Source organism: Rhamphochromis longiceps, linkage group LG16 (genome assembly GCF_057381845.1).
Source record: "Rhamphochromis longiceps isolate RC_006_pf linkage group LG16, R_longiceps_female_GT1.1, whole genome shotgun sequence".
Classification (NCBI taxonomy): Eukaryota; Metazoa; Chordata; class Actinopteri; order Cichliformes; family Cichlidae; genus Rhamphochromis; species Rhamphochromis longiceps.
Genome location: NC_140572.1, coordinates 35,047,573 through 35,060,121, shown reverse-complemented (window position 1 = coordinate 35,060,121; position 12,549 = coordinate 35,047,573). Strand labels below are relative to the sequence as shown.

Here is a 12,549-nt window from a genome sequence, read left to right as displayed (position 1 = left end):
CTGGCTGGAAATTAGAAGCTGTAGCCAAATGAGTCTCCACAAAAACGCAGAAAATAGAGATTGGAGAAGAATCCCCTGGGGCTGCTTGATAAAAATTTAAACCTCAAACTTGCAGGTAATGATAACAGCAGTAACTCAACAGGATGGGTGATTACATCAGATTGCAAACTGTATCTACAGAAAACTTAATATTGACATTTAGATGGTATTGTCTGAGTGAAATGACAATAGCCAAAGGGTTACAGAGCACCACACTAACCACGGGACAGTAGGAAATGTGAAACAGACTGGATTCAGGCTCTGCATCACATCACACATGATATATTGACATTCGTGTAACAAAGGTCATTCTAAACTTGGCAACAGTACAGAAACTTTTCCTTTACTCATTAAAGATTTCTTTGTTATAGACTTTACATAGACTTAACCAGAACACCAAGTCATTTCTTATAACTTTTTAAAACACAAAAAGCAGCTATGACTTTTTGGCACAGCCATCCAAGCATACAGACTGGTCTGTTTGCCTTTGCCTTAACAGCAAAGGCAGAGGAGAGCAAAGTAATTTGACTAACTGTAATAAGGGCACAGGAGGAAGACTTTAATGTCTGAGTCAGAGGAAAAAGCTTTTTAGCAGTGAAGACTCGGAGGATTCTGCAAGTCATCGTGCTGCACCTTCAAAGCAACATTACATATATACAGATAAGGCATTCCTGTAGTCCATGTATTCATTTATTCACCTAGTTTCATCTCAATGGCACGGTCCTCCGTCACAAATGTTGCAAATTATTTTATTCCTGTATTGGTCAGTCTGGTATTTCCAGTATATTCCTAGACAGTTCATGAATAAGAGCTCAGAAGAATTTTCTCTCTCTCTTCTGATCTGGCCTGCAATTAAAAACAAAACAAGTGATTGCTTTGTTTTTGCGTTTGAATTTTTAACAGAGCAAATAAACGGGGGAAAAAAATACCTAGGGGGGAGCGGAATGTGATTACATTCGGTTATCTCTCGATCTTCTCAACACAATTAAGTGTCATTCATGAAACAAATATTGAGCAGGCAGCTCATAAATGTGTTGCTTAGCCACGCTGTAGTCGAATGGGCTCTGCACTTTGGATTTTAAGCCTAAAGTCATCACTTATTTTTAATTTAGGCATTTGTGGTTAGTATACCCCAGAAAACAAGTGTGTTATTTGGTGCTGAAGATATGAGGAGTGTGCAGTGTCACAAACTAATGAACCACTGAACATTAGTTAAAATCGCTGAAAGCTTTATGTTGTGTCAAAGCAGTCTGTAGATTAATGGCTTTAGAAACTATTTTATGTGTCATACAGCAGAAATATGATTCCGTTACCGCATCTGCAGAAGCACCAAACTGCCTTCTTATAATAATTTAATGCAACTGGACGTTGATATCATCTGCTGGTTGTGAACACACCGACTGTGTTTGCTTATGTGTGATGTTGTGTTTTGTAGGTGACTGGCTGGCTGGAATACCACCGCACTCCTTCTCCTTCTGAGGACATCCTACTGCTGGACCACCAGTTTTTCCTCCCCCAGCATGGAGCCAACAAAAGTCCAGTCAGAGGGTGGCCTCAATGTCACCCTGACCATCCGCCTCCTCATGCATGGAAAAGTAAGTGAGCACAGTGATTGAGTGCTATATTGACTGTTAGGAAGCCTGAAAAGTGAGAGACATGCAGAGGGATTTATTTCTTCATTTCAAGATCCTTTCAGTGATGAATCAGGTGCCAGTTTTTACATGGCCTCTCTTCCTAAACCTTTCATCTGATTTTAATGAAGTTGTATTCAGATAAATTGGAATTGTACAAATTGTGCAATGAAATCAACTTTCAAATCGTTTCTCTATTTGTCCTGTTAACCTCAACTCTGACCTTAGATTTGACTGTCCTAGTAGCAGGACATCTGTAAATTAAAAAATTTAATTATATGTCACAACCTGCTGTAATTCATAGGACTTGCATCATAGTGGTGCCTTAAATTTTAAATAATTAAATTAAGTAAGTTGGTTTGTGGAGACATCTGTAGACGTATACCAAAACATCTATATGTCACAATATTCAGGATAGGTGATGAAAAAGAGAGAAATTACAAAATATTTTTAATTGTTTACCACACTTAGTTCCACTTTACTGTCAAGGTGTGTGCTGTGGCAGGCGGCAGGTAGGATGTAGGACCCAAACGCAGGACTTGTACATGGAATGAGAAAACTTTCCACAAAAATAAATTTCACAACAAACAAACCAAATCCTCAAATAAGAAAACTAAACTGGACTCTAGAAAATAAGAAACAAACCACGGACTGAGAACTAGAGCTTCTGCAGGAACACAAAGGCAGAAACACAACACTGTGAGGGCACAACATAACAAAGCACAAATGGAACACAGGGCTTAAATGCACAGTCAAGACAACGAGAGGATGGGGAACGGATGGGAACACATCTGGGACAAATGAGACATAACGAGACGAATGAAGCAAAGCAGAGTACATTGGCAAAGGACACAGACTGTCAAAGTAAAACAGGAAGCATGACACAGAGATACAGACTTGACACTGAGACATAGAAACATGACAGACTCTGGAACAGCGGGAACATGAAGCACAGAGACAAAAGTAACAAGACGTGGGACACAGGAAAGACATAAAGACAGAAAACTAAGACTAAGCATATAACACACAGAGAACAGAAACAGAACAGAAACCTAGAAACCAGGAACTGTAAATATAATACAAAACAGAAAACCATCATTCAAAGAGTATAACTTAACCCAAAAAACACAAACACTGGATCACCAGACCCAGTGCCTTGACATTTACTATTAGTTCTTTGTGACTAATATTCTCCATAAAGTACCAACAACAGTACAAAAATAAACAATTGTAGCCCACAGACAAGCGGTTCCATATACTATTGATACTGCTAACATGTAGACGTGGGTTTAAAAAGCTCCTACTAACTCCTACTAAACTCCGCCTACTAACCAACAGGGGCTAAAAAGAATCCTGCTAACGTGAACTACCGAAAGCCACTAAATGGTAAACAAAAAAAGTACTTTAAATGTTAAAAAGTAGAGAACTATTGTATATTAGCATCCTGGAGGCCTAGGGGTTGAAGGTATTGAGTAGCATCAACATTCAAGTCCAGATAGCCATCTTTGTTGTTTGTAATTAGCAGTCTCCTTCCTCCCTCAGTTCCGTCCATCCATCTACTTGTCTAATAAAGGCCCAAAGTGCTTGAAAAATGACTGGTGGGCATTGAGTTTGAAAGATGCTTAGGAAGTGCCAATAAAATCTGCAATTTGTCCCATTATGGAAACCGTTAGAGCCAACAATAGCTTTGCTTTGACAACAGTCTAGATCAGCTTGAATGAAAGTACAACAGCAGCATATGCTGTTTCCACTTACTGTACACAGCATTAACTCATATTATGTAAGATCAACAAAATAAGCTAATGGCAGCAGATGTATTTTGCCTTCCCACACCAAAGTCCAGCTTTGCTCTACTTTTACCTTTCTTTACTGTGGGGTTATGTAAGCAAGCTTCACTGAGGTTCAAAGGCCTTTGGAGACTTCAGGCCTTTAAGACTGAAAATCTCCTGCTGTGTGTTTCTCTGCTGCTGACTCAGCTCAGCGTGTTCTTGTTCGCCCTTAGTATTTTCAGATTTCCCAGGGCATGGTGTATAATGTATTAATGGGCACCAACTTTTTAGCAGTTCTTATTTTTTTAGACACATGTGTACCATCCTCACTCCTTTCTACTCTTTAAGTGGCCATCAGAATTAGTTTGTGTTCACCTGGTTTTATAAAGAATTCTGTATTATCATGGCTCTTGCTTTCCATCCCCCACCTCTTGTGCTTTACTTTGTAAATAATATCTGTATGCAACGACCATTACTTTCTTGTCAGTGTAGAGTTTGTAAAAAAGCAGATTTCTTCTTGTCTAGAACTGTATGAACGTTACATAACAGCAGCTCAGTTACAAGTTTGCTTCAAGCTAGGCAGCTAAAACCCGCAGCACACATGCGTAGCTGATAATGCTGGTAGATTCTGCAGGACAAAGAATGAAGCTCACATCTTCTCCTTGCCTGGTGTGCCAAGCAGCCTGTGAATGGCCGTGCAGGTCAGCCTGCATGACTGCTCATGTAATCGCTTTAAAAGCCAGTGACCCTGTGACTGTTTGAATAACCCCACATCCTGGCAGGGACATAACCACAGCAGCCACAAGGGAGGATTTTGGCAGGATTACCCACGTCCTTTCTCCACAGCAGTGAAGCCCTCAAATTGAGAAACCATTGGGTTACATTGGGTATTGGAGCATTTTCATCATTATCTATTGAGGGCAGGCAACCCTCCAGCATCCTGTTACACTTTCAAATGACTTTTTTCCCCTTTTGTGATGCCCAGAAAAGAGTTTTTGGTAGGCTCATCTCTGTGTCCCTGAAGCTGGAGTGGAGTGGCACAGGTGCCATTCTCCTTTCTCCCTCTGAGAAGAAGTTTATATGAGTATAAGTCATTCAAGAAGCTTGCACCTCAGCCATGTTTGCAATTCCAGGCAGTTATTACGAGATAACGTGACCAAACACACATCTAAAAGAATTGGAAGAGACATCAAATGTATTTCAGTTGTTAGTGGGACAATACAGGAAGACAGATAAAGAATCACCCCGCAAATATGATTAAAAAAAGGCTTTGATGATGAGCAGGTGACTTAGCCTGAAAATATGGTTTAAACCTTTTTCCCCTGCAGGTTATACTTGTATTAAATGTAGGAAAAGTTCCACTTCATTACAACCACATGAATGAATGCAATTGTAATTTGATTTACTTTAAGAAGAAAAAACAATATAGTTAATGAAACAGGGCTGGATGGGTAATCTACTGCACTTCTGGGACAATGAGTCAATGCAACGGCCCTACAAGCACAGACAGCAGCTCATTGGTTCATTTGGTTTAGAGCTGGCACTGACCATTACAACTGAAACTTGTTATGTTTATGAGTATATTGTCAGAAAGTTAGTTTTGGAGTGTAATTTAATGTAGCACTTGATAAATATAAATGATTCTTATAGGGTAGAACCTGGCGCTGTGAACTGCAACTACCTGCAGCTTTAACGTCACAGTAGACGTAACCCTCACACTTTCTGAGGAGAGGTCGGGGAGTGTTGACGCTTGCAGCCAGTGCTGCCTCTGTGCCCTTTACCAGCTGCGCCACACCAAACCCATAAAGAGTGATTCAACAAGCATGGAAAGTCTGACCCTGAACATGCCTGTCTTCATGTCTTGGCACAGTTTTTACACCCTGTTCAGTAAAAAGAGAAGCAAACAATTAAAAAGTACACATTTAAACAAATAAATATGTTTATTTTCTTCACTTTTTCTTGTTGTGTTTTCATGTTACAGGAGGTTGGAAGTATAATTGGAAAGGTATGTATTTTCATACTCATTTTCATGATTATGGAAAGATTCTGATTCACTTTGATGTACAAATGTACTTTTTTTTCAGAAAGGAGAAACAGTAAAAAAGATGCGAGAAGAGGTGAGTTTGAATATAGAAAAAATTAGCAAAAATATTTATTACCCTCCCGCCCATTGCACCCCCCCCAGCAAGTCACTAAAGATCACAATGAAATACCAGGCGAAGTTAACTTTGTAATGCATGATTCAAATTTGCTCAGGATCTGTTTGAATAATTAAGGTTTCTTATCACCGCCACTGAAAATGAAAAGTAGTTGCTGGTCTTCCAGAGTGGAGCGCGAATCAATATTTCTGAGGGCAACTGTCCAGAGAGGATTGTTACCATCACCGGACCAACGGACACCATCTTCAAGGCTTTTGCTATGATTGCCTACAAATTTGAAGAGGTATGATCAGTCTGTACACAATCAAAATGTACTCATTTTGTATTTCAATTCACCTTTTGCTCCTGTGGTAGTTCCAGACATTCAGCTTTCTTTATGTACACACAGTTTTCCTGCAAGCGTGGGTTTCTCGCTTTGAGATAAAGATCTGTCTGCAAACACAATCTCAGTGTTTGTATTTAGATAAAACCAAGCCAGACTCATATACATACATATATACAGTACACCTGCAAAGGGAACCTGTATCACTGAACAGTATGAGGTGAATTTTCAGCTATCTTTCTGCTGATGTTGTCTTTGATGTGTCTCCTCTTGCTAGTGCTGTGTAAGTACTGTGACTGGAACTTGTAAGAGGAGACTGACTGCTGAGTTCTCGGTGATCTGTGTAAAATGTGCCGTGCCAATAGGCTGGGTGTTTACAGGAGGGTGCATTCAGCGAGCGGAGGAGATGAAAATACTCAAGGAAAATTTAAAACAAGTGTGTTTTTGCAGGTCATTTTGCACCACCTTTGAAGTCTGGAAATTTATTTGGACATTCATTACTGAGACAGTTAACATCACGAATGTCTCGATGTCACATCAAGAAAACATTACCCTTACAAGATAAAATACTTGCTACTTTTGTTGTTGTTTTCCAGGACATAATCAATTCCATGAGCAACAGTCCAGCAACTAGCAAGCCTCCTGTCACCTTAAGGCTTGTTGTGCCAGCCAGCCAGTGTGGCTCCCTCATAGGGAAAGGAGGCTCCAAAATCAAAGAAATGAGAGAGGTGTGTGAAACATTTTTCTGAACGACCTAATTATGTTAATAATGTTTATCCTGTTTTTTAAAGACAAACAGAACATTTACAGACAAATAGTTTTATTTTACGAGCTTACATTCTTCATGAGTAAATAAATATTAGATATTTGAAAATTAATGAATAGTTTAACTAAACTGTGTCATTTTTCCTAAATAATTAACTGTAGGCTTGTTTTTACTTGATTATGTGTTACTTAATAAATTATTAATGAAATATCTGGAACGTTCAGCAGCAGTTATGACCCTGCAGCCACAGGACATTTAGCGAGTGCAGTTTTTTTTTTTTTTTTTTTTAAATCAGGACAACATTTCAGGCCTTAATGCTAGAAAGCCTCAGAAGAGGAGATACAGTATGACAGGCAGCTGAGCAGGACTCAAAGTTTGGATGATGCCATCTTGCGGTATATACCTTCACAAGGCCATCATAGCACCATCTGCACAGTATCGCTATAAAAATTTGTTAAGACATGTCACTAAACCAGAAAATTGCCCACCCCCTGTTGCTGGTGCTTGAGGCAAAGTCAGTGCATTTTGTATTCTGGGTGGCAGGAACATTTATTTCAAAATTTGATGCGAAGCAGTCCGATAATTGTTGAGCTACTTCAGTCTGGATCAAAGTGTTGGACCGACCAAATACCACTGCTATCGCTAGAGCCACACTGCTAGTGTGTCTAAAAAATAAGTAAATAATAAATAAAATATCAACAACCCTTTAAAAATGCCAGGTGACAGTACAGGGAAGCATATGACATTTGCTGTTAACTCATTTGAATTGTCTGTGTGCTATACAGTTCCCTATGTACAAGCCAGACGTTTTGTGCAGGTCTAACTTTTAACTGTGTGTTTAATGGATTCTCTATTGCATTACAAAAACTGTCACGAGTCTTTAGATACAAAACTAATGTGATTTTAAACTCAGACGTCTTAATTGTGCTGTGGCTCGTCTGCTCTGTCTGAGCAGCAGGATTTTAATTACAGTCAACTGCCGTAGTGACACTCCTCAGTTTATCCACTGTCTGAAAAAGCACTGTTTTAGCGCCTCTCCCTGCTTTTAAGCAAAATTTCTTCTGATTGGCTTCCTTAAAAATCAGGTGGGCGGGGCTTCTGTGCTCACAGCCAGGCTATTTTAGGGACTTCTGCTCGCTGAGACGTCTTACATATCAAAGAATGGAAAACACTGAAAAACTGTGAAGCCTGAGCTTACTTTGATCCAGTGATTGATACTCAGATTAGTTTATATATGACAAAAAAAGCTATTATAAAAGTTTGAACCATTTTATGTATTTTACAGTTTTGGAAGTGCAAGTGTCATTAATTCACAGTCAGTATCATGAACACTAGCATTTAATAGCATATCAAAGCTACATTCCCAGTCATGATTTTATAGGTGGGTAGATTACAGCTGTTGTACATAAAGTTATCTCTGTACAGATTTGTGTTAGAAATAATTTGTGGAGAGAGATGTAAATTTTAACATCCAATTATCCAAAAATAGCAACTTTTTTGGCAGTGGTTTTAAAAGTGGTGCAATTAGAGATAATTATGAATAGCTGGTGGACACTAATGGTGGAGCAGTGCATCCAAAAAGTCTCCGAAATGCGTCAGCTGTAGTCTATGCTTGTTTCCCAGTGATGTAGCAGACACTACACAGTGGCTGAATGAGTGAGTGGGTGAAGTGTGGGAGGATGCATCATTATTGTCTTTTTGATGGAAGCTGAAAAAAAGAAGACGTGGAGACAAAATACAGCCATGAAGGCAACATGTTTTGACCCCAGGTGGATATGTGGCAATTGAAGGAAATAGTAAAGGACAAACTAAACATCCAAATTGCCATGGTGCTCTTATAGAGGCTGAAACGGAGTCTATCATATAGCCTGCACCTTGAGTACTTGAAGTACCTTTCAATTTTAATTTCCCTGCCAAAGTAAGTGCCTGTACTCTTGAGAGAAATGCAAAGCACAGCCTGAATGTGTTACAAATGAATTTCTTTCAACATCATCAAGCCCCTCAGAGTCCCTTCCTCTGCTCCAGTCCACAGGGGCCCAGGTCCAGGTAGCAGGCGACATGCTGCCCAACTCCACAGAACGTGCAGTGACAATCTCTGGGACCCCAGAAGCCATCATCCAGTGTGTCAGACAGATCTGTGTGGTTATGCTGGAGGTAAAGTATGTACAGATTTAGCAAAACGACTCTAGTTTAAGTGCCAATATGACTTACTATACAGTCTCAGAGAAATGTATTGAACAGACAGAGTGTGTGTCGCATTGCACTTCTGGCTAGACCTATAGCGTGCCTCTTTAAGAATTTATATTTAGTGCTTGTGGTCGTAAAGCACATTTTCTAAGAAATTGATTTTTGAATGGTCAGAACCACCTGGCAATTGTTGTCCATAAATGTCAACTTGACAGGCAACCGGCTCGTGCCAAGAAGGGTCTACATGCGTACATTTTCTATTATGCTGAAAGTGAGAAATTGTTTGCAGCATAGCAAAACAGACTGCAATTTAAATCATTCTGATGCAATTTAGAGGGAGAAATCTGTAATTATCGATCATTTTTGTGCATTAGTATCCAACTGAACTGTCACGGAAAGAGTAACACCATTACTTTGTCTGGATATTGTATCTGAAGTGGATACTCCTGCTGCTGCAGCACAGCAGCTACAGTGGAAATTTGATTAAGCCTTTCCCCCCGTCTTGAATAGTCTTGTTGCTGATGCACGGCATGAATCAATAACTTGGTGTCATTATAGTAAGTTCGCAAACTGGAAATCCCCTTCCTTCTCATTCGTCATGGCTCAGAAAAAATAAGGTGATGCATTTACACAGCAGTGCATGAAGACTAAAGACATTTTCTTTGTGAAAACTATAACGTTTCTCTCAGCAAGACACTTTATTGCCTCAGAATAATTCCTCTGCTTTTCTGCAGTAAAGCACTTTGGAAAATATGATTATATATGTGAATTGACAAGTGGGTGGATGCTATCCCGCTTCATATGCATTACACTGCACACAGTGATACACCAAGTCAAAAAATATTACAGTATTTTAAAGAACTGTTCACTCTCTGTTTTTTCTTTTCTAGGTTTTATTAACAAAAAAAAAGAGCACATCAGTACCATTAAATATACACATTAAATAAGAAGCTATTTTATGTGTATATTTAGCTAGTGTATCTTAGCATAACAACCATTTAGCTAGTGTATCTTAGCATAACAACTCTAAAGACAGGGAACAAAAGCTAAAAAGAGGTAACAAAACAGAAACTAGCATCACCTTGTAGCCACTTTTGCTAAAATAATGGAGTTTACTTGCTATATGTGGGACTAGGCTTTGGGAAAATTTCCTTGGTACAATAATGAACTGATTTTAATATTTTCACTTAGCATGCTCTGTTACCTTCAAACAAATTGTGGCAAGCATCCTGCTCAGCTAATTGGCATCTTTAGCTTTATAATTTGCTCATCTTTAAACTAGTTTCCGTTCATTGTTGAGTATAAAAAAAGTAAAACAATTCTTGTGCAGATGTGAGTTTGACGCACTTACATTTGCAATTATCTTGCTTTAGACTAACTCTGACTTTTGTTTTTCCTAGTCCCCACCAAAAGGTGCCACTATCCCTTACCGCCCAAAGCCCACCTCCACCCCTGTCATTTTTTCTGGTGGCCAGGTAAGTGCTGAACTAGCTTTAGCTTGTTAGTTTGTGCCTACAGCCAACTTGAGGCTTTTGCTGCAGCATCAGCATCACTGCCTCTTTAGTGCAAGCTTCTGTTAACTTTTATTCGCACACTTGCAATTTCTGCAACTCTGTCGCCTAAAAATAAATTTTATATAAGACTAAACTATATTATTTAGCAGATTTAGGTGCAGCATATTAGCTGGTTGTATCGTATTTTTTAAATGACATTTAGAAACTTGTAAGGATGTGGTTGGGGTGAATGACTGATGTACAAATCGTTCAATTTTCACGTTTTAGGCTGGAATAAATGGAAAGCAGTAGATGAGAGAGCACTTCTTAAATGTAATTAAACCTACTGTGTCATAAGACACAATGAAGTACTTTTATATTGATCAACTACTACTGTGTGAAACTACCTAATCATTGTTCCTTTTGCATAGAAAAGAGAGAAATTGGTTCTGACAAGGATGATTGTCACAAAAATTACAGCTTTAGTTGTTTTATATTGGGGGAGTGGCTTCAGTAAAAATAGAAGTTTTATACCTGTAGTAATTTCTATCTGGTTGCTTGGCTTTTGTAGCAGTAGGAACCTCTCTGTCAGAACTAGCACTGTTACCATGAAATGAATGTGGCTTATATTTGACTGACTTATATTTAAACAATCTTGCATTTGTGCAAATGATAAATGCTCAATTTTATTAGTTTGATTAGGTGCACCTAGCTGGTACCCAGTTGGACCACTTGTTGGTGTCAGAACTGCCTTATTTAATGTCTTGGATTCAACAAGGTTACTGGAGACATTCCTCAGAGATTCTGGTCGACATTGACACGATAGCATCAATTATTGCAGATTCTTCTCCAACACATCTATGATGTGAACCTCCTGTTCCATCACATCCCACATGTGCTCAATTGCATCGGGACTGTGGATGTCAATTGCGTAGCCAATTCACTGACATATTCAGAAAACATTTTGAGTTGGCTTGAGTTTTATCACATGGTGTGGTATCCTGCTGAAAGCAGGCTGGGGTGTTTAGAATCGGAATCAGAAAGGGTTTTATTGCCAAATGTTGAGCAGGTTTACAACATTAGGAAATTGCTGCGGTACTTAGTGCAAACATGCTGTCATATAACGCTTAAATAGACATAAAAATAAGAATTAAAACAAGCCTTACTGGCTACTAAGGGGCCTAAAGTGTGCCAGAAATGTCCTCCGCACCATTATACCACGAACAGCAAAAGAAGTGTTGATACAGTGCAGGATGGAACCATGTTTCCATTTTGCTAATCTCAAATTCTGAGCCCACCAACTGAAAGTCAAAGCAGAAATCTGGACTTGTTGAGCCCAGCAATGTTTTCCCAATCTTATGTTGTTCAGTTTTGATAAATCTATGTGAATTGTAGCCTCGGTTTCCTGTTTTTTAGTTGACAGGAATGGCACGCTGTCTGCTGCTGTAACCCATCTGCTTTAAGGTTCATGCTATGTATTCAGAGATGATCCTCTCCATACCTTGGTTGTTACAAGTAGTTATTTAAGCTACTGTGACTTTACTGTTAACTTTAAAGTAATCTGGCCAGTCTTTTCTCATCCATTTTCACTCATCTAACTGCTGCTCTCTGGATACTTTCTCTTTTTTGGACTCTGGAAACCCTTAGAGATAGTTCTGTGGGAAAGCCCTAGCCAATCAGCAGTTTCTGAAATACTCAGACCAGCCTGCCTGGCACCAACAACCATTCCACATTCAGATTCACTGGTCTTGACCATGTTTACATGCCTAAGTGCATTGAGTTGTTGCCATGTGAATTTTCCGATTTAATATATGTATTAACAAGCAGCTGGTGTACCTAACAGGTGTACCTAAAAAAAGTGGCTGGTGAGTGCATTTTGGCTGGACAGTCATTGTTGTTTGAGTGCACCGGATAGTGAAAGAGGGAAGCAGGGACGGTAGCAGAACCATAATGTGTGAATCAGTAACAATGGCATTAATGTCAACAAGAATGCTGGGTGCATACTAATGTCTGTCCAGCCATATCCATAAGTTAATTGCAGATTTGGACTAAAAGCTGTTGAATGAATTTGAAAACTTAGCAAACAAGAGATGCGCTGGAGGAACAGAGCACATAAGAACTTGTAATGACTCCAATTTTCCTTTTGTCTGGGAATAATCATCATCACTGGGTGTTAAATGGAA

General features: G+C 39.2%; 1 protein-coding gene across 5 annotated transcripts in view; it reads left to right on the top strand.

Annotated features, from left to right (window-relative positions):
* The window catches only part of pcbp3 (poly(rC) binding protein 3), a 101,504-nt gene that overhangs the window by 73,889 nt on the left and 15,066 nt on the right, over positions 1-12,549 (top strand). For all 5 annotated transcript variants that reach the window (XM_085384550.1, XM_085384547.1, XM_085384549.1 and 2 more), the window contains exons 6-12: positions 1,475-1,634; positions 5,421-5,444; positions 5,524-5,556; positions 5,765-5,881; positions 6,517-6,648; positions 8,712-8,840; positions 10,274-10,348. In XM_085384550.1, coding sequence (XP_085240676.1) covers positions 1,560-1,634; positions 5,421-5,444; positions 5,524-5,556; positions 5,765-5,881; positions 6,517-6,648; positions 8,712-8,840; positions 10,274-10,348 — 585 coding nt within the window. In that variant the 5' untranslated portion in view covers positions 1,475-1,559. The remainder of the gene's footprint in view (positions 1-1,474; positions 1,635-5,420; positions 5,445-5,523; positions 5,557-5,764; positions 5,882-6,516; positions 6,649-8,711; positions 8,841-10,273; positions 10,349-12,549) is intronic.